We start from the raw sequence: 18,720 nt of genomic DNA on the forward strand, positions 1-18,720 counted from the left end.
GTTCTTATCGGACCACTATATCATATAGCTGTCATAGGACCAATCGGGCGAAAATCAAGTTCTACTGTGAACAATTTGTTTTTGTTTTTCTTAACAAACTAATACCATATGCATTTAACCTGTTTTATATATCTTTGGTTCAAATCGGACCACTATCATATAGCGCCATAGGAATCGGGGAAAAAAAGTATGAAAAACTTTTATTTTATATTTTTTTGTTTTATTTTCATTGAAAAAGCTTGGCATTTATTTTGTCATCATTTTTATGCCAAATTTTTATATTATTTGAATTTTTAGATTTGAATCACAAAATTGGATATCAGATATTTTAGTGCTAGAAATTGCATTCGTCACTAGACTTTTACCTCGTGTAGAGGTTTTTTTGTGGTTAAAATGCTTACTCAAAATTTAAAAATCAATTCACAGTTACATTAAAGCAGGATACCATGGTCTCAAGCATTTAGAAGCCTTTTGGCACGCCGAAGCTGGATGCATTACATTTTAGACTGATTGTTCCAATGACAGCTTTATCATATAGTCAACCGATTTGCATAAAGTTTGGTCGGGATGCATAGGACCAACTCTAATGCATATTCTGTCAGATTGAGATATATAAAAAAACAAAAAAGTTTTTCGTACTATATCTTGATTTTCGACGAATTGTTCCCAAGCCAGCTATTAGATATTGTGAACCGATTTAATCAAAATTTATTCAGGATGTATGCAACTGACTTCAATTCTTTATCGTTATCAGTATGTTTGCGATATTTTATAAGACAAAAAAGTTTTTCGTACTGTTACCATATATACCAAAGAAACCCCAACTGATACGTATTACAACATATCACACAAAAAATTTTAAGTAAAAATATAAATTTATATAAAATCTGCAATTAAGTTAACCAAATTTGGCATAGATTGGTCCATTATGTCATATGTCTGCCAAAGATACGATCTGTGGAAAATCCAGTTTTAATATGGAATACTTTTCCTGTTTTTGAGATAACCTCACAGACCATGTATCGCGTACAACCTGACCATATTTGGTTGAAACCGGACAAAAATCATTCAATCACGTAAAATAACTTAAAAAAAACCCAAAAAAAAAAAAGAAAAAAATTAAAAAAGATTATTATGTGAGTTTAGTTTTAAGAGCTCAGTAGAATTCTAAAATTGGTAAAATAAGCTTATGAATAAAATGCGAACAATAATAATATTATGTTTATTTTTCCTGATACATCTTTAGCTTACAAGTTAAAACCAAACTGTTGTACAAAAGTAATAATTTTTGAAAAATAAAAATTTAAATACTGTTTAATGGACTGCAGCGACGTTTCTATGAATGAAAATAAGTCAGGTGTTGTTGCAATTATGAGAATTATTAAAGGAATTAAGACAATAGCATAAAACCATACTAAAAGATCTTGAAATACATCAAATTTTGAGGTTATCGGTTTTTCAAAGGGTTGAAATAGTTTACTCAGGTCAATTTCAATGCACCGAGCCATTCGAGGACATGGAAGGAAGTGAACAAAATTTGGAGATGGTTCCACAAGCGAAATTATAATAATACGATAGTAAATCGGATAGGAATTTGATATTCTTTGTAGTATAGGAGTGGAATCTGAGATTCTCTGTGAACTTGTGGAAGTGGACTCAGAAAATCTCCTTAGATAAAAAAATCGGTGGAAGTTCAGTGAATCCCTCGATAGCCCGTCATTATGTTTCGAGTTCTTGTACCCTTTGACAACTGCTATTTGCTGTTCGGTTTTGTTAAATCTTTTTGCCACTCTCTTTAATAACTCTATGTTTTTTTTTCGTGTCTTAATTAAATTAAGTAGTTTTTTCAATTTATTCATATTCATAGTTGTTCGGGCCTTGATTATGATACTCTTATTTCCATCTTTTAGGGTCGTATTAAGATGACGATAGTTGAAAAAGATTGTTCAATTGGTTTGCTTTTAATGTATCGATAATTTCATTATCTTGGATAACCATAAGAAATCTCATATCTATAATGAGAATATTAAATTTACGTGTATTAGGATTGCATTCTTCAGAAATTATAATTTTCTTGGATATATCAATTTTTTCTATTTGACCTTCAACCTGATCTCTTTTCCACGGAAAATACTGTACACTTTTATCAATAGCCTTATCATCATTGATCAGTTGGCTGACATTCATTTCCCTCGGGGTTTCGGTTGCCCGAAAACTTTTATCATTTAGCTCTTGGCACTTTCTCAACTTTCCAATCTTAATCAATTTTAAAATTTGTTGCAATTTCTGGATATTCGAAGTATTAATGGATTCATTTGGCTTCTCAAAATACTTAATTTTTCGAATTTTCATTAATTTAATTGTCCTTATTAAAGGCTCCATCGGTCCTTTATGTTGATTCTCACAAAGATTTAATTGAGTAATGGATTTATCTTCTAGAAGTTTGTAGGACAATTTAATAGGGCTTTCTTCTCCATGAAAAGGTTTCAAGTCAATACTTAATTTGATTAATTTGCTGTCATCTTCCTTTGTAGTATTAACTTCAGTTTGCTGAAGAACTTTATTATTAATTGCATTCTGATTTTCGTTCTCCTTTATTTTATCTTCGATGATCGATTTGAGGTCATATTTTTCCTTCGTATTAATTATTTTTTTCGACAAGTTCGTTCTTGACTTAGGCCGGTTGTTGGCTCGTAAAACCAGTTTAGAGCTTATCTTCAATTTACCCCGCAATGTCTTATTCGTTTCAAAGTCCTTAACTATTTTGTTTTGTGTGATTGGGATATTTTGTTTAGAAGTTTTAATTCTGTCCTTAAGTTCCTCACAGGAAATCAATCGAATATTTTCATTGCTCCGCAGTTTTTCCAATTGTTTATTTTTTGAGTTATTGCAGATACCATTCTCCTCTTTTGATTCCTTAGATTTCTCGAAACACACCGGAGTGGATAGCAGATGTACTCCTTGTGCAGTATTGTTGTTTGCTTTAATTTCTCTTGCTTTGGTTAAAGCTGGTTGTTCCTTCCGATACTGGTTCCTTGGTGTATGGTCAAAGTCAGGCTCGAAGAAGTTATGTATATCTATGCCAAGCTCTTGGATGTGGTTATTCTCCAAGCCAATTTGTTCGACCGCGCTGGTTATCCATGTGGTTCTCTTTTCCTCCTGTACTTTATGGGATCGAGTATTAAGTCGCTGAGCAATGCCTATCAAGGAGTTCTTTCGTGCCAGCCCATAATTGTCTACCTTGCACTTAGGAGCTGCCGATCGTTCGGTTTCACGTCGTGGCTGTGGAAGTTGTAGGACGAAACTAATTTCATTTTTAATTTCACTTATTTGCATTTGCTTTTACCATAGTTTGTGGTATAAGAAAAAGAATATTTCGATTTTTAATTACATTGACAAGCTCTTCACTGAAGCAAACTTTTTTTTTAATTTAGAATTTACACAACACAATATTGAATTGAGTTTCATTGAAATATCTATCAGTGTCATGACAGGTACATACATATGTCCTAAAAGTTTCTAGATGTTTTTGAAGACAATTTCAATTGGCTGTTAAAAAAAGATTCCACCAAAATTGTAAGCACATAACAAACTATGAGCACTTTATATAGAAAATATGTATATATTTATATGTACTTATGTAGTTTTAATCGAAATTGCATGTTATTGCAAATTATTTTTAAGTATAGCATTTCAATATTTTACTGCTTTAAATGAAGTTCCACAAATACTTAATTCGATTAGGCAAAAAAAATTATCTTTTTTTCTTATTTCACGCAGAGTTGTGCCTTAAAGCATTACCATTGAAATTTCATTATCATAAAAAAAATAATGATAATGAAATCAGATTTCACCAGCATTGAATCTACTGATAATGAAATGTTATTTAGTAGCATTGAAAAATCTACTGCCGATGAAATTTCACTACACTAGCATTAAAGTACTAATTAAATTAAGTTTTTATTTCAATTATTTAATGGCTTAGAAAAAATGTTCATAAAATGTAATTTTTGTAATGCGTATTACATTTAATTTTAATTCTCAATTGTAGTGAAATGACAAATCAATTAGACTATTATTTCCAATGCTACTTTATATCATCATCCAGCGCCGTTGCGACGAAACATTTCTCCGTGGCAAAGATTTTGTCGGCGCCCCCTCCACCCCCTACAATTTCTTTTTAGCAACACATTTTTTTAGCAAATAAACAAAACAAAGATAATTCCTTTAACAAAATTTTAAATGGACAACTCCAGTGTCAAAAATGTTTACTAAAATTAATTAAATGTTACCACAATAAAAACTTATAACATGGTACTATTAGATTCGTGAAGGATTATGGTATACCAGTTTTTTAGTTATATCAAATATTTTAGACTTCTTTGACTTTTAAAATGCTGAGTCGTTGCCATTTTATCCGCATATTGTCTGAATTTAACAAAAACATCCTGAATACATACTTTAAAAATACATGATAAAATTAAGAATTTTAAACTTTAATTTTATAATGGTTTGTTATTTCTAAAATTGTAAAATTAATTTATGGTCCCCCAAATTGAGGTATTAGTTGTTAGCTTTTATAAAAGCAAAATCATCAATTACTTTACCCATATTTGGAGATATTCGATTGATAGCAAACGAAGACCGGGCCGAATTTGGACTTCATTTCAGTACAAAATCCGAATGTTCACTTTGCCTCATTCATAATTAATGTTAAGAATTTTTGCCATTCACCCCGGCGAATTTCAGTAATTTTTTATTGAACACGCGATGTATATCGATAAAATCGTGAAAAAAAAGCAAATAACACTTAGACCAGCTGTTTTGTTCAATAAATATAGGTTAGCATAAAATTTGCGCGAATTATAATTGCAAATAAAAATGAAAATGTACTTATTTTAAGCTTTTTATCATTTTTGCACAGAAATCGAACTGCTGATTTATTTCGGGTGAAAGGAAAATGTTTTAACAGTTTCAAATTTGGTCGTGAAAGCCAAAAATTTGACACATTCACACAATGTGAGCAAATGTGTCAAATGTGAGTGGTCGTCGAAATAGCCTATTAAAGTCCTGTTTATTAATTCAAATCATCAGAAACAATAAAAAGTGCCTCAAATCTCAATTTGAGTTCCTTAATGATGGGGTCGATTAATTCTAAAAATGGAATTCGAAATGTAGCAGTTTCTGGTATGTTTTTGCTATCATCTGCAGACACATATTAAAATTGTTTTCGCACTTTTCGTCATTAGCACTTCTATTTCCAAAGCTACTGAAATTTTTATTATTAAATTAAATTAGCACTTTTATTTATTTGATATTGTATTTTAATTATTATAATGATATATTTAATTTTCAATGCCTATGAAGTGACCAACGCATAACAAAATTAGTTAATTAGTCACAACACTGATTTCACGAAAGAAACCCACGAAATAATATAGTTTTATAGGTTATTTCCACGATCACTCACATTTGGCTCATTTGGTCACATTTGAATGTGGCTCATTTTTGGCTTTCCACGACCAAATGAGAAACTGTTAAGACACTTAAAGCAAAGCAGCTGCTCGGCTTCTGTGCACAAATTACAAAAAGCAGACAATAACAACATTTTATTATTTATTATGATATTATAATTGGCAAAATTTAATGCCTACCGATTTTATTGATGAAAACAGCTGGTTAAGGTGATAATTGCTTTTTTTTTAAAAGTTTATCGATAAACATCGCGTGTTCGATAAAAAAAATACTGAAATTCACAGGTCGAATGATTAAAAAATCGGCTCATTCATTATGAATGAGCCAAAATGATCATCCAGATTTTACTGAAATGAAGTCCACATTCGGGCCAGATGATGAAAATGGCGTCGAATGAGCCAAATGTGCTGTCGTGGAAATAGGCTATTAGAAACATTGAAAATTTCTTGTCGAATTTTTGAGGTTTGTCAGCAAGGCTGCAAACCGGTTCTGAACCGAACCTTGCTGAACCGGTTCAGTTCGGGCCTTTAAGAAATCCGAGCTGGATCTTGAACCGAAAATTTGATGTTGTATACTCCGTGAACCCGAGCCTGCACCGAACCCATTTCTTAAATAAAAGATTCGGTTCGAAAAAAAAAAATTACATTATATTTTTTAGTGATGTAAAAATACATCGAAATATCGACAACTCAATTTTTTGCGAAAGCGACTTTCTATTGAGTTGATTGAATTGATTTCCATAAAAACATCGACAACTCACTGGAGTTTGTTCATTGTAGTTCATTTGCAGGACTAAATTATATACTTATTTCAATATACATATACAAAAGTATTTAAAAGAAATCGCTGCGGACGGCAGTTCACGCTATTGATGAAAGCAGCACGAAGGGTGCGAAAGGCGACTAGCAATATATACATCTAATATTGACAATTAGCTACGACTGTCCTATCAGATCTAGTTATATACCGATCGAAAGGTTTAGTCCAAACTAACAAAATGGCGTACTTAATTTTTTTCTAACTCACCTGGATTATGTGATAAGAGGGTGTAAGTGGGAGGGGAAAAATTTAAATGATTGCCGCAAATAAGGCCGTTGGAACCTTTTGTTAACATTTATTATTTTTATAAAATTGAAATTAAAAATACGCGTTGATTGATATGTCGATTATCCGAATCCGACAACTAGTTCAAAAGATAATTAAATTTTAAGAAGACTTCTCAAAATGAAATGAAAAAATTGTTTGTGTGTTTGCATCAAAGCACTAAAGAAGCATAGATGAAATGATGGGGATTTATTTCTTTTCTGAATATATACATTTTTCTATCGGTCGAAAATCACGTTTTAGAACGGAAAACTTTTTAGTTTTATGAGATATCTCAACCAAACTGATCATAGGACTAATCGGGTCAAAAGTAGGTCTTAGTATAATAAACGTTTTTGTTTTATAAGATATTTTAACCAATTTGAAAGAATATGCATTTAAGTTAATTTACTACATCCTAACCGAAGTTGGTTCATATCGGAACACTATATCATATAGCTGTCATAGGACCAATCGGGCGAAAATCAAGTTTTACTGTGAAAAACTTTTTTTGTTTTATGAGAAATCTCAACCAAACTAATAAAATATGCATTTAACTTGGTTTTATATATCCTGACCAAAGTTGTCAAAGCTGACATAGGACCGATCGGTCCAATAAGTCAAAGTATGGAAAACTTTTTTGTTAATCGAGATATCGTAACTTATAGGTCCTCACCAAAGTTGGTTCTAATCGAACCATAGCTGTCAGAGGACCGATCGGTCGAAATCCAAGTCTAAGTATACTCTACTGGGGCGGAGCCCCTTAGTTTTCTTTATAACAAAATAAAAAAAATTTTTTAGACCCCGTACTTAAAAAAAGTACAGGGGTCTATTAGGTTTGTTTTAACGAATATGTGCGTAACAGGCAGAAGGAGGCGTGGCAGACCCTATAAAGTATATATATTCTTGATCAGCATCAACAGCCGAGTCGATATAGCAATGTCCGTCTGTCCGTCTGACTGTCTGTCTGTCCGTCTGTATGATCGCCTAGATCTCAGAGCCTATAAGAGATAGAGACACCAAACTTGGTATGTAGGTTCCTCTATATTGCAAGCAGATCAAGTTTGTTTCAAAATTCGGCCACGCCCCCTTTATCGCCCACAAATCGAAAAAAAAATTTCATATCCAAATTTTAAGAACAATTTAAAAGCTAGTGACACCAAATTTGGTTTGTAGATTCCTCTATCTTGCAGGCAGATCCAGTTTGTTTCTTTTTTCAATCGGACCACTATATCATATAGCGCCCATAGAAACAATCGATTGAAAATCAAGTTTTAGTATGAACAACTTTTTTGTTTAATATATCCTGTTTAAAGTTGGTTCAAATCGGACCACTATATCATATAGCTGTCATAGGACCGATCGGGCGAAAATCAAGTCTTAGTATGCAAAACTTTTTAGTTTTTTAAGATATCTTAACCAAACATCCTTACCGAAGTTGAATCAAATCGAAGCACTATATCATATAGCTGTCATAGGACCGATCGGGCGAAAATCAAGTCTTAGTATGAAAAAACTTTTTTTGTTTAAACAGATATTGTAACCAAACTGATACAATAAGCATATGACTTGGTTTTATATATCCTGTCCAAAGTTGGTTCAAATCGGACCACTATATCATATACCTGTCATTGGACCGATCAAGTAAAAATCAAGTCTTAATATGAACAACTTTTTTGTTTTTTGAGATATCGTAACCAAAATGATAGAATATACATAAAACTTGGTTTAATATATCCTGTTTAAAGTTGGTTCAAATCGGACCACTATATCATATAGCTGTCATAGGACCGATCGGGCGAAAATCAAGTCTTAGTATGCAAAACTTTTTAGTTTTTTAAGATATCTTAACCAAACTTATAGAATATTCATTTAAATTAGTCTTATACATCCTTTCTGAAGTTGAATCAAATCGGAGCACCATATCATATAGCTGTCATAGGACCGATCGGGCGAAAATCAAGTCTTAGTATGAAAAACTTTTTTGTTTAATGAGATATCGTAACCAAACTGATAGAATATCCATTTAAGTTAAACTTGTATATCCTGACCATAGTTGGTTCTAATCAAACCACTATATCATATAGCTGTCATAGGACCGATCAGGGCGAAATCCGAGACTTAGTATGAAAAACTTTTTTTTTTTGATTTGACAACTTAGGATTGCCGTTATGCATATTTTAAGCAGGATTAGCGTTTTCCGCTAAACTAGCGGAAATGAAAAAGTGTAGAACAAACATTTCTAGATTTCTAAGAGAATAAATCCCCATCATTACATTTAAGCTTCTTTAGCGCTTTGATGCAAACAGACAAACAGACAAACAAACTGACTTTTCATTTCATTTTGAGTAGTCCACTAAAATTTTCAAATTTATTTATCTTTTAGACCAGTTATGGGATTGATTGTGATTGGGGTATAATCGACGCGTATTTTTAAGTAGAATTTTAAAAAATAAAAATTTTACCAAAAAGCCCCAACGGCCCCATAAACTGCAATTTTCAAAATTTTCCCTCCCACTTACACCCCGTATCTCATGACCCAGGTTGGTTAGAAAAGTTTTAGTACGCCATTTGTAAGTTAGAACTAAACCTGTCGATCGGTATATAACTCGATCTGATCGAACAGTCGTAGTAATTTTCCAACTTAGCTGTATATAGTGCTAGTCGCGTTTTGCACCCTTCGTGATGCTTTCGTCACTAACGCGAACTGCCGTCCGCAGTGATATTTTTTAATTTTTCCATTATAAGTTTTTTTGCCATAGTAAGTACGGGGTCTCCAGACAATCAGTATGCTCGACTGTAGCACCGGCAGTAGATTATAAATATGAAAGAAATTCAACAACTAAATTTATATATTTTACCATCTGCCTGCATAAATGATAAAGTTACAATGTCAAAAACAAAAGTCATTGCAAAAATTTCTGATATCCCACAAAAAAAAACTTTACACGAGGTAAAGTCTAGTGACAACGATTTCTAGCCCCAAAATTTCTGATATCAAATATTTTGACGAACAAAATTCAGTTTAAAATAAAAATTTAAAGTAAAAATATATATTAATCAAAAAAAAACTAGTTGGCCGGTGCTACAGTCGAGCATACTCGACTGTCGGAGACCCTGTACTTACTATGGCAAAAACTAATAATGGAAAAAATTAAAAAATATTTAGTTACCTTAAATGCGTATTCTATCATAATACATAAAAGATTTTCATACTAAGACTTGATTTTCGCCCGATCGGTCCTATGACAGCTATATGATATAGTGCTCCGATTTGAACCAACTTTGGACAGGATGTATATGACTAACTTAAATGCATATTCTATAAGTTTGGTTAAGATATCTCAAAAAACAAAAAACTTTTTCAAACTTTAACTTGATTTTGTCCGATCGGTCCTAGCTATATAAAATAGCGGACCGATTAAAACGAACTTCAGTCAGGATGTAAAAATATGAGTAAAATGCATATTCTATAAGTTTGGCTAAGATTTCTCAAAAAACAAAAATCTTGTTCATACTAAGACTTAATTTTAGATTGAGCGTCTCTATTGCAGCTATATGATATAGTTAACCGATCCAAAAAAAATAAAACAAACTATCGAGGAACCTACATACCAAGTTTAAAGTCTCTAGCTCTTATGGTTTCTGAGATCGAAGCGTTCAAACAGACGGACATGGCTCAATCGACTCGGCTATTGATCCTGATCAAGAATATATATACTTTGGGAGGTCTGCCACGCCCCCTTCTGCCTGTTAAATACAATCTGCCAAACACATTATACCCTTTTTGCGCATTTTCATGGGCTCAGGGTATAAAAAGAATAAATAAATTTCATATGCGTTGCAGAAAGACACAACAAGTTCAGGTCAATTAAACTAGTTTAAGCCCGAATGTCAAAAATTAAAACTAAACTATCTGGTAACACTGGCTTTTTTTGCAACACAAAACAAAATTTTCTGGCAACACTGGTTATTTTGTCGCGCAAAAAAATGCTACATAGGTTTGCATTATTGCTGCTGTCATCATTGAACTCTTAGTAATATGTTATATATACACATAATTGGTAATATCTTGCCAAAACGAATTTTTACAGATATGGGTGGGATACCAAAAAAAGCGGTATTTCATTGGCTATAGCATTATCGATATAGATGTCAAGTGTCAATTTTTCAAAATATCAAAATTTTATGCTAAAAATCCAAATTTCACCTGAAAAATGTTACCTGAGTACTTTTGAAAAAATGTTTAATGCGTAAAAGCTCTCAAACACACCTTCCAATAATATATAAACATATCAGACTTGTCATTTCATTTTGAGAAGGCCACTTAAAATTTCAAAGTTAATTATCTTTTGAACTAGTTGTCGGATTTGGGTAATCGAAGTATAAATCGACGCGTATTTTTGGTAAGAAATTGAAAAATAATAAATGTTACCAAAAGGACCCAACGGCCCTATTAGCTGCAATCTTTAAAATATTTTCCTCCTACTTACACCCGCTTATCTCATGACCAAACCAAACCTTTCGATCGGTATATAACTCTATCTGATCGGACAGTCATAGCAAATATTCCAAATTAGGTGTATATATTGCTAGCCACCTTTCGCACCTTCGTGCTGCTTTCGTCACTAGCGCGAGCTGCCGTCCGCAGTAATTACCACAAAAAACGTATAATCTTAAAAACTGTGGGTGTGGTTTTTCGCGATTTGCAAGGGCGGAGGAGGGCGTGGCTTAAATTTGCAACAAACTTGATCTGCGTGGGGTATATAGAAATCCGTGTGCCAAATTGGTTGGTTATTCTATCTCTTATAGTCTCAGAGATCCTTGTGTTTATATAGACGGACGGACGGTTTTTCGCGATTTGCAAGGGCGGAGGAGGGCGTGGCAAAAAGTTAAAAAAAACTTGACCTGCTCCAACGTCTTAAACTTATTTTTTAAGTAACGCGTATAATGATTCCATTAATTGCAATTGTAATAATTTTAATATAACATTAATTAATAGTTAATAACAGCAATCATTTTTATGGGAAAAAACTTTTGATTCAAATCTTAAAGATTCATAATTGCTATATTTAAAAACTCTACTCAAAATTAACGATAACTTAGACATACATTTCAATAAAAACTATTTTTTTGAGTAACTTACGAGGAGAAAGGAGAAGTAAGGTATTAAAAATTTTTGGATACGTTGAAGTGCAGAGTCAGACATAGCTTAATCGACTCAACTGTTGGTCAAGAATGTACATTTAAATAAACCTGATGGGATTAACTCCTGGGGACTATTACATAACCTGACATATAAATCCTCGGCAAAAGGTATTTATAATGAATTTTAAAAGTCACAGTCACTTAAGTCACAAGTGGAAGTTTGTTTCCATCAATTGTCAATTATTCAGTTAGTAAATCAGTCATCGCACAAAGCATAATATGTACAAATACATAGATACGCATTAAAAGTTCTCAATCATCTCTTACATATAAAAATTGCAGAACATTGTTTAGAGTCTAGAAAATCTTTTAAGTCTGATTGGTGCTTTAAGTTATGACCATGGATAATTTCTGGGTCGCACAATTTTCGGCAATCTGTTGATGTTTTAATGCCTCTGCCAAGTTGGGTATTGTTGTTGGCATTTCCACATCGAGCATACCATGTAATTTGTGTTCCACTTCGGAACGTAAAACTTTCAAAAAGTCATCAAAAGTTTATGTGTAGCCAGAGTCACCTAAGCCGAGACATGATTTCTTCCGGCCTTAACATTTTTTGCATATGTTTCCCGTGCTTTTCTTTTGTTTTCTGTGCTCTTGGAAAATTTTCAACTTTCGACGACTTTGAAAGTTTTTAAAGCCTTCGCGAGTTCATTTAAGTTAGCATAATTTTATGTGACGCGACTTTAAGTATGCAGTTCGTAACAGGGTTCCTCCAGAGTGCGGGCTAATTAGCCGATGCCAAAGAAAAGAGCTGTAAAAAGAAACTGATTCGATGTTATCGAGCTGCGCTTTACACTCTCAAACACTTTCAACTAGCTACACTCCCAGCTCTAGGTCTGGGTCTGAATCTGGCATGGTCTGGTCAGCTCCATCAGAGTTGAGACTTTGTGCTTTGTATTTCTGCTTCGTTTGTGCCGCGTTGTAATTGCAAAAGTTTATCTTTATCTGGGCCACGGGCAGCAGCTCGGCAGTACCGGCAAATGGTCACATTAAAGTAATTACATTCGCTGCTCCGACAAATCTGCTACCCGAGTTTTTTGCTGCCTTCTCGTCCTCGTCCTCGTCCTCATGCTCATCTTTGTAATCCTTTTCGTATTCAGAGCGCAGCAGGTTGAGATGAGGCGCCTTTACGCTAATCTGCATTCCGATGAATAGAGTTCGTTTAGTTTTCCTAAAGAAAATGCTGACTAACTAGCCAAGTCCTAGAAGTGATTGCAGATTTCATTGATTAGAATTATAGAACACAAAAAAATATTAGCAACTGTTATAATAAAACTGAGCTACAGCTAAAGCATAATCACGCTGTAAATTATCATATTTGAATAAACAATTACAATCCAATAAAAACTTATGTAAATCATTTAGAAAGTAGTCGGAAAGGCTATAGTCGTGACCCCGACTGCTATTTTCGCCGCTCTTTTCAACTGATCTGGAAGGCGATTAAGTAGGATTATTAATAATAATGTCAAAAATGTAAAACAAATTTGATCTGCGTGGTGTCTATAATATACTGTGTGTCATATTTGGTTGCTCTATCTCTTATAGTCTCTGAGATTTAGGCGCTCACACAGAAGGACAGACGAACAGACATGCCTAATTCTCCCTGTTACATACATTTTAACGAACACAACATATCCTATCTGAATATATAAAACTCTTTGTCCTGACTCACCGACTGACTCACTGATCATTGCCCCGCCCAACCATTACATATATTTTAAGTAACAGCAAGCATAACAAGAAGTTTTAGAAAACTGAATCATCCCAAAATTATCGCCAGACTCTCGCTTAATCACATTTTCTAATCAATCAATATTCGTGTTCTTTTTAGATAAGTGGTTAAATATCAATGCTGGGTATTTATACCCTGTAGAGGTGTAAGATTGTAAAATCTAAAATTTGTTAATAAGTTAATTGAAAATAGAGTTGATTAAATCGATATAGGTATAGATATGACAGAGAACAGGCATGCAAATATCGGTAGCCTTGCAGCTAGAATAAAAATTTTGTTTGTGCAAAAATTTTGTGTGATTTCCCCACGGAAATTGATGATGGTGTTTGCTGAGTCGCAAACGTGTTGGAGGAGTTAAGCAAAGCGGCCGAGAGCCCAAGAGCCCACCTACAGTGAATTTGTCATTTCCAGTCTAAACGTGCGGACAAACAGTGTGTCGTGAGTGACGGGGGGGAAGTGGAGTTTTGGCCAGTACCATTCGGTTCGAATGTTCGATGGCTCGTTTGTTTGCACGGATGTCAGCAGCCATAACAACCAGAGAGGGAGGGACAAAGACACGATTGGAGGGTGCGCAGGGAAGGAAAGTGGCGGAGTCGAGTGGGACGCGCAGTACGTGTCGCTTTAACAAACCGGAAGTTACATGCGATGTAATGAAAAACGACAGAGCGGAAGTAGCAATGGGGCACCCAGTTGGCATTCTGTAGGACAGTTATGTGCGTAGTCTATGGGGGACTCGAGCTGCTTGATGGGGATTCTCTAGGATAGAGGATTGGGTTTGAGATTGGGCTACTGGCATCTCTCTCGATGTGAGTGAGTTTACTATTACGTTGCTGGTATTTATAGACAATTGGTTCGTGATTGTTGACAGCGTTCAGCACCGCGTGGAATGCAATGAGTATCGTCAGTGCCATTGGCCAGTTTGGTCCCCATCTGCGCCAGATTCTCATAAATTTCCCCCAATGTGCACTGCATACTGTACACTGTGCGTAGGCATTTTTTGCATGCCTCATAAAAATGCTACGAAATATGTTCGAACTGTATGAGTTTGCACATGGCAGACAGGAAATAGTTCGCAGTTCTCTATTTGGCAATTGATTTAGCGCTCGTGGCCATTGCAAATAGACAAATTCCTTTCAAACCCCGCTGCAAATGAAACATAACAACAAAATAGACTATGATTAAGAGTGCTCGACTTTTAAAATACCTTTACCATTTACTTTTGAAATACTTTTAAGTGTTATCTAATCAGCGATAAATGCTATACATAACTTTCTATTGAAAGCTTTTTTATTTTGGATCCGATAAGGTTTTTCTGAGTTTTACACAATATTTTCAGCCAATATCAAATAAATTTGTACACCCGTACTTAAAAAATAAGTAAAAGGGTATATTGTGTTAGTGGGAAATTATGTAACAGGGAGAAGGAGGCATCTCCGACCCTATAAAGTATATTATTTTTGATAATCATCAACAGCCGAGTCGATATAGCAACCAAATTTGGCACACAGATTTCTATAGACCCCACGCAGGTCTATTTTGCTTTAAATTTTTGACAAGCCCCATTCTAAACGCGCCAATCGCGAAAAATATATATATTTTCAAACATAATTTTTTTTGCATTTTTGTTCAATTTAAAGATAATTAAGTTTAATTTAATAAATATTTAATTTTGTCAAATCTCTCAAGAATATTTTAGACATTTGAAAGCAATGGTTTTTTGTTATAAGGAACAGCAACAATTGCTTTTGGGTTTGCTTTACCGCTGTTAAAGATTTGTAGAACACACCTGATTAATAATTAAGGCAATACAAAAGCACCCAAAAGTCTGCAGTAGTTTTTATTAACTAGTAATTTCTTTAATTTCTTTAGTATCGGGTATACCATGGTCGGGATCTCGACTATAGCGTTTCCGACTTGTTACACTTTTAATACCGTAATTATTTAAAGATTTAAGTTGAAGATATTATGTTCTTAAATATTCTAAATTTTAATCTTACGTTTTCTTAAAATTCATTTCAAATTTTATTTTTAATTATTAAAATTTTGTTTTAGTTAATTTAAAATTTTATTTAAAATTAAATTTTTTTCAATCGTTCTTGTTTTTTTATTTTTACTGATGTTAGATATGGTTTATCTATGAATCCAATTTCAACAAACCAAAATTACATGTCATAATACAGGGTATCTGCGCTTTGATTCATATGTCCTTTACTCTTCCAGATTAACAGAAATTACTTTGTTAGTTCACAGTCAAAATATTATTTGTATTACATGTATTTACATGTAATATTTATGGAGGATATCTACTAGTCTTTAATAACTGAACCTTTGTTAGTTTTTCTGGAATTCCACAAATGTTGTACTAATGAAGTTAACTTTTATAGAGACCGAATCAGTTCATTCATTTATATTGTAAACGTTGTTCAACGGTTTGTAGACTGTGAAATATCCCGTATTTAAGTGGGCTTACATATTCTGATATCTCTTCTTCATATGGAAAATTCATGTGGAACATTCTTAGCTGCAAGATCTTACAAACATAACGGTACATAGCTAGAACGGTTCTAAATTATTAAGAAACTTGAGGGCCTAATTAAATGCAGAAATTTTTGCACGGTTCGAGCTAAAAAATCATAAGTATGCACATTAATTGAATTATGAGTATTAAATAGTCTAAGACATTAGAATTTAGTATTAATATATATTTGAATAAATTCACTTTTTTCTAAGTTGTTTTTATCACATTTCCCTATCAAAATAATGTTTAAAGATTTAAGTAGGTCTCGACTTTATATACAATTGATTTATTTTGGTGTAACCAATCAAATCTCTAGAGTAATAACTATTTATTATTAAAATCTTTGAATTTAAATTATACAATGTCGGAGAAAATTACGAAAAATTCACAGCTGTCAGTGCAGTCGTTGAATTCTTCAGAGTATGCAACCACTCCCAATCAATTGGAGTCCCTATTGGAGATTAGTAGTAGTTCTGTCAATAATATTGCCAGCTCAAAACCAATACCTAATGAGAAAGAAGTAAAGCGTATTGTGTTGAAAACATTGGAACAGTTGCAATCAAACTTTGAGCTCGGAGATGTTAATACACTGATGAATCTGATTGTTCCCAAGGTGCTTTTGGATCTGCAATCTCATGAAAATCTGCACGAGGAAGTGCAGAGTATTAAACAGTCACTAAATTCTCACCTACAACACTCTAAAGTTGTCAGCGAAGACATTGCTGAAATCTTTCTAGACTTACACAACATTTATTCAAAGCTAGAGAAGATTGATAAGCATGAGAAGAAGATGACAAATGATAAAAAATTCATGAAACGCATATCAGAAGCTAACGAATTCTTGAAATCTACCAAGCATTACATCAATAATGATGAGCGCCAATTGGGAGGAACCTCGGATACGTTTGCCACTTCATCGACCCCCAATGTCACATCCTCCAGCCGAACAGATGACAATATTTCCAGCAGCGATGCGATAAAGGCCGATAAACGCACTTTTCTCACCAATATGATCATGGTTAAGAAGTCGGACTACTCTCTAGAACTTAATCGCAATAAGCAGTTCTATACGGAAGCCGAAAGAGCCCTAAAGTCTACAACAAAAGCCACTAATGATTCATCCTAAGAGTACTTGTTATTTGAATAATAAAATGTGAACTACACAACATTGAATAATTAGATACACCTATTTCAGTCTCGTGACTTCACATCCTTCGAGTATCTCAAGTGCTTGGCAAACAAACCGAAAGTGCAAATTGATGTTGCAAACCACTTGCAGACCACTTTCAACTTGTAAAATGCTTTGATTTGGTTTTTACATGAAATGTATTTGTATCTGTATCTCATGCTTTTATGGGTGTCAATTTGCATAAGGTCGGCATGGTGCAAGGTTCTATTGTTTGGAATTTGTATTCTTGATCAGCATTTTATAGCTGTGTCTACACCTAAAGAGAATACTAGACAAATTGTTTAATCGCAAAAGATTTTATTGTTTATGTGAAAAAATAATTGTTAATACCCAAATTATAAGAACAATTTAAAAGCTAGTGACACTAAATTTGGTATGTAGATTCCTCAATATTGCAGGCAGATCCAGTTTTTTTCTTTTTTTAATCGGACCACTATATCATATAGCGCCCATAGGAACAATCGGTCGAAAATTAAGTCTTAGTATGAAAAACTTTTTAGTTTTATGAGATATCGTAACCAAACTAAAAGAATATGCATTAAACTTGGTTTTATATATCCTGTCCAAAGTTGGTTCGAATCGGACCACTATATCATATAGCGCCCATAGGAACAATCGGTCGAAAATAAAGTTTTAGTATGAAAAACTTTCTTGTTTTATGAGATATCGTAATCAAACTGATACAATAAGCATATAACTTGGTTTTATATAGCCTGTCCAAAGTTGATTCAAATCGCACCACTATACCATATAGCTGTCATAGGACCGATCGGGCGAAAATCAAGTCTTATTCAAAAGTATGAAAAACTTTTTAGTTTTATGAGATTTCATACCCAAATTTATAGAATATGCATTTAAAATAGTCTTATACATCCTTGCCGAAGTTGGCTCAAATCGGTCAACTATATCATATAGCTGTCATAGGACCGATCGGACGAAAATCAAGTCTTAGTAAGAAAAACTTTTTTCCATTATTAGTTTTTGCCATAGTAAGTACGGGGTCTACGACAGTCGAGTATGCTCGACTGTAGCACCGACTAGTTTTTCATATATTCAATAGATTTTAGAGCCCTGCACAAGCTCACACTAAATCGAACAGTCAGAAATCACACTGTGCACACATTCAAAACGACTCATTTTTGTTTTCAAATAAATATTTCAACTCCTTTTGAGTTATTGATTCATCGGATTCCTTGACTCAAGGCTGAGCTGTCGTGTGGCTCAACTCATTTCGTATGATGTGCTCTCACAGTGTTATGAAAATCATTATGATTGTAAGACAGTCTCTCTCGTGATTGCTCTCACACTCATTGTTATGATCTTGCTGAGTTATTTCAGTGTTGAATTTTTAGAAATGAATAACTAGTGCAAGGTTAATTTGTAATAAGGTGACGTTCTCCGATTTGGTAAGGGGCCAAACAGTATAGGGTTTTTTCGGCAACCGCTAAAAAGAGATACCAAACGGCGCACAGTGGGACAATCTCTGATTTTGATGTACAAAAATTTTATTTTTTG

At 33.6% G+C, this 18,720-nt stretch overlaps 1 protein-coding gene across 1 annotated transcript; it reads left to right on the forward strand.

Moving 5' to 3' along the window:
* The first annotated feature begins 16,356 nt into the window (after positions 1-16,356).
* LOC117780729 lies at positions 16,357-17,193 on the forward strand. Its single transcript, XM_034617368.1, has one exon. The coding sequence runs from the start codon at positions 16,378-16,380 to the stop codon at positions 17,140-17,142; it is 765 nt and encodes a 254-aa protein (XP_034473259.1). The 5' UTR covers positions 16,357-16,377; the 3' UTR covers positions 17,143-17,193.
* Positions 17,194-18,720: the final 1,527 nt, after the last annotated feature.

Source organism: Drosophila innubila, assembly GCF_004354385.1.
Source record: "Drosophila innubila isolate TH190305 chromosome 2L unlocalized genomic scaffold, UK_Dinn_1.0 4_B_2L, whole genome shotgun sequence".
NCBI lineage: Eukaryota > Metazoa > Arthropoda > Insecta > Diptera > Drosophilidae > Drosophila > Drosophila innubila.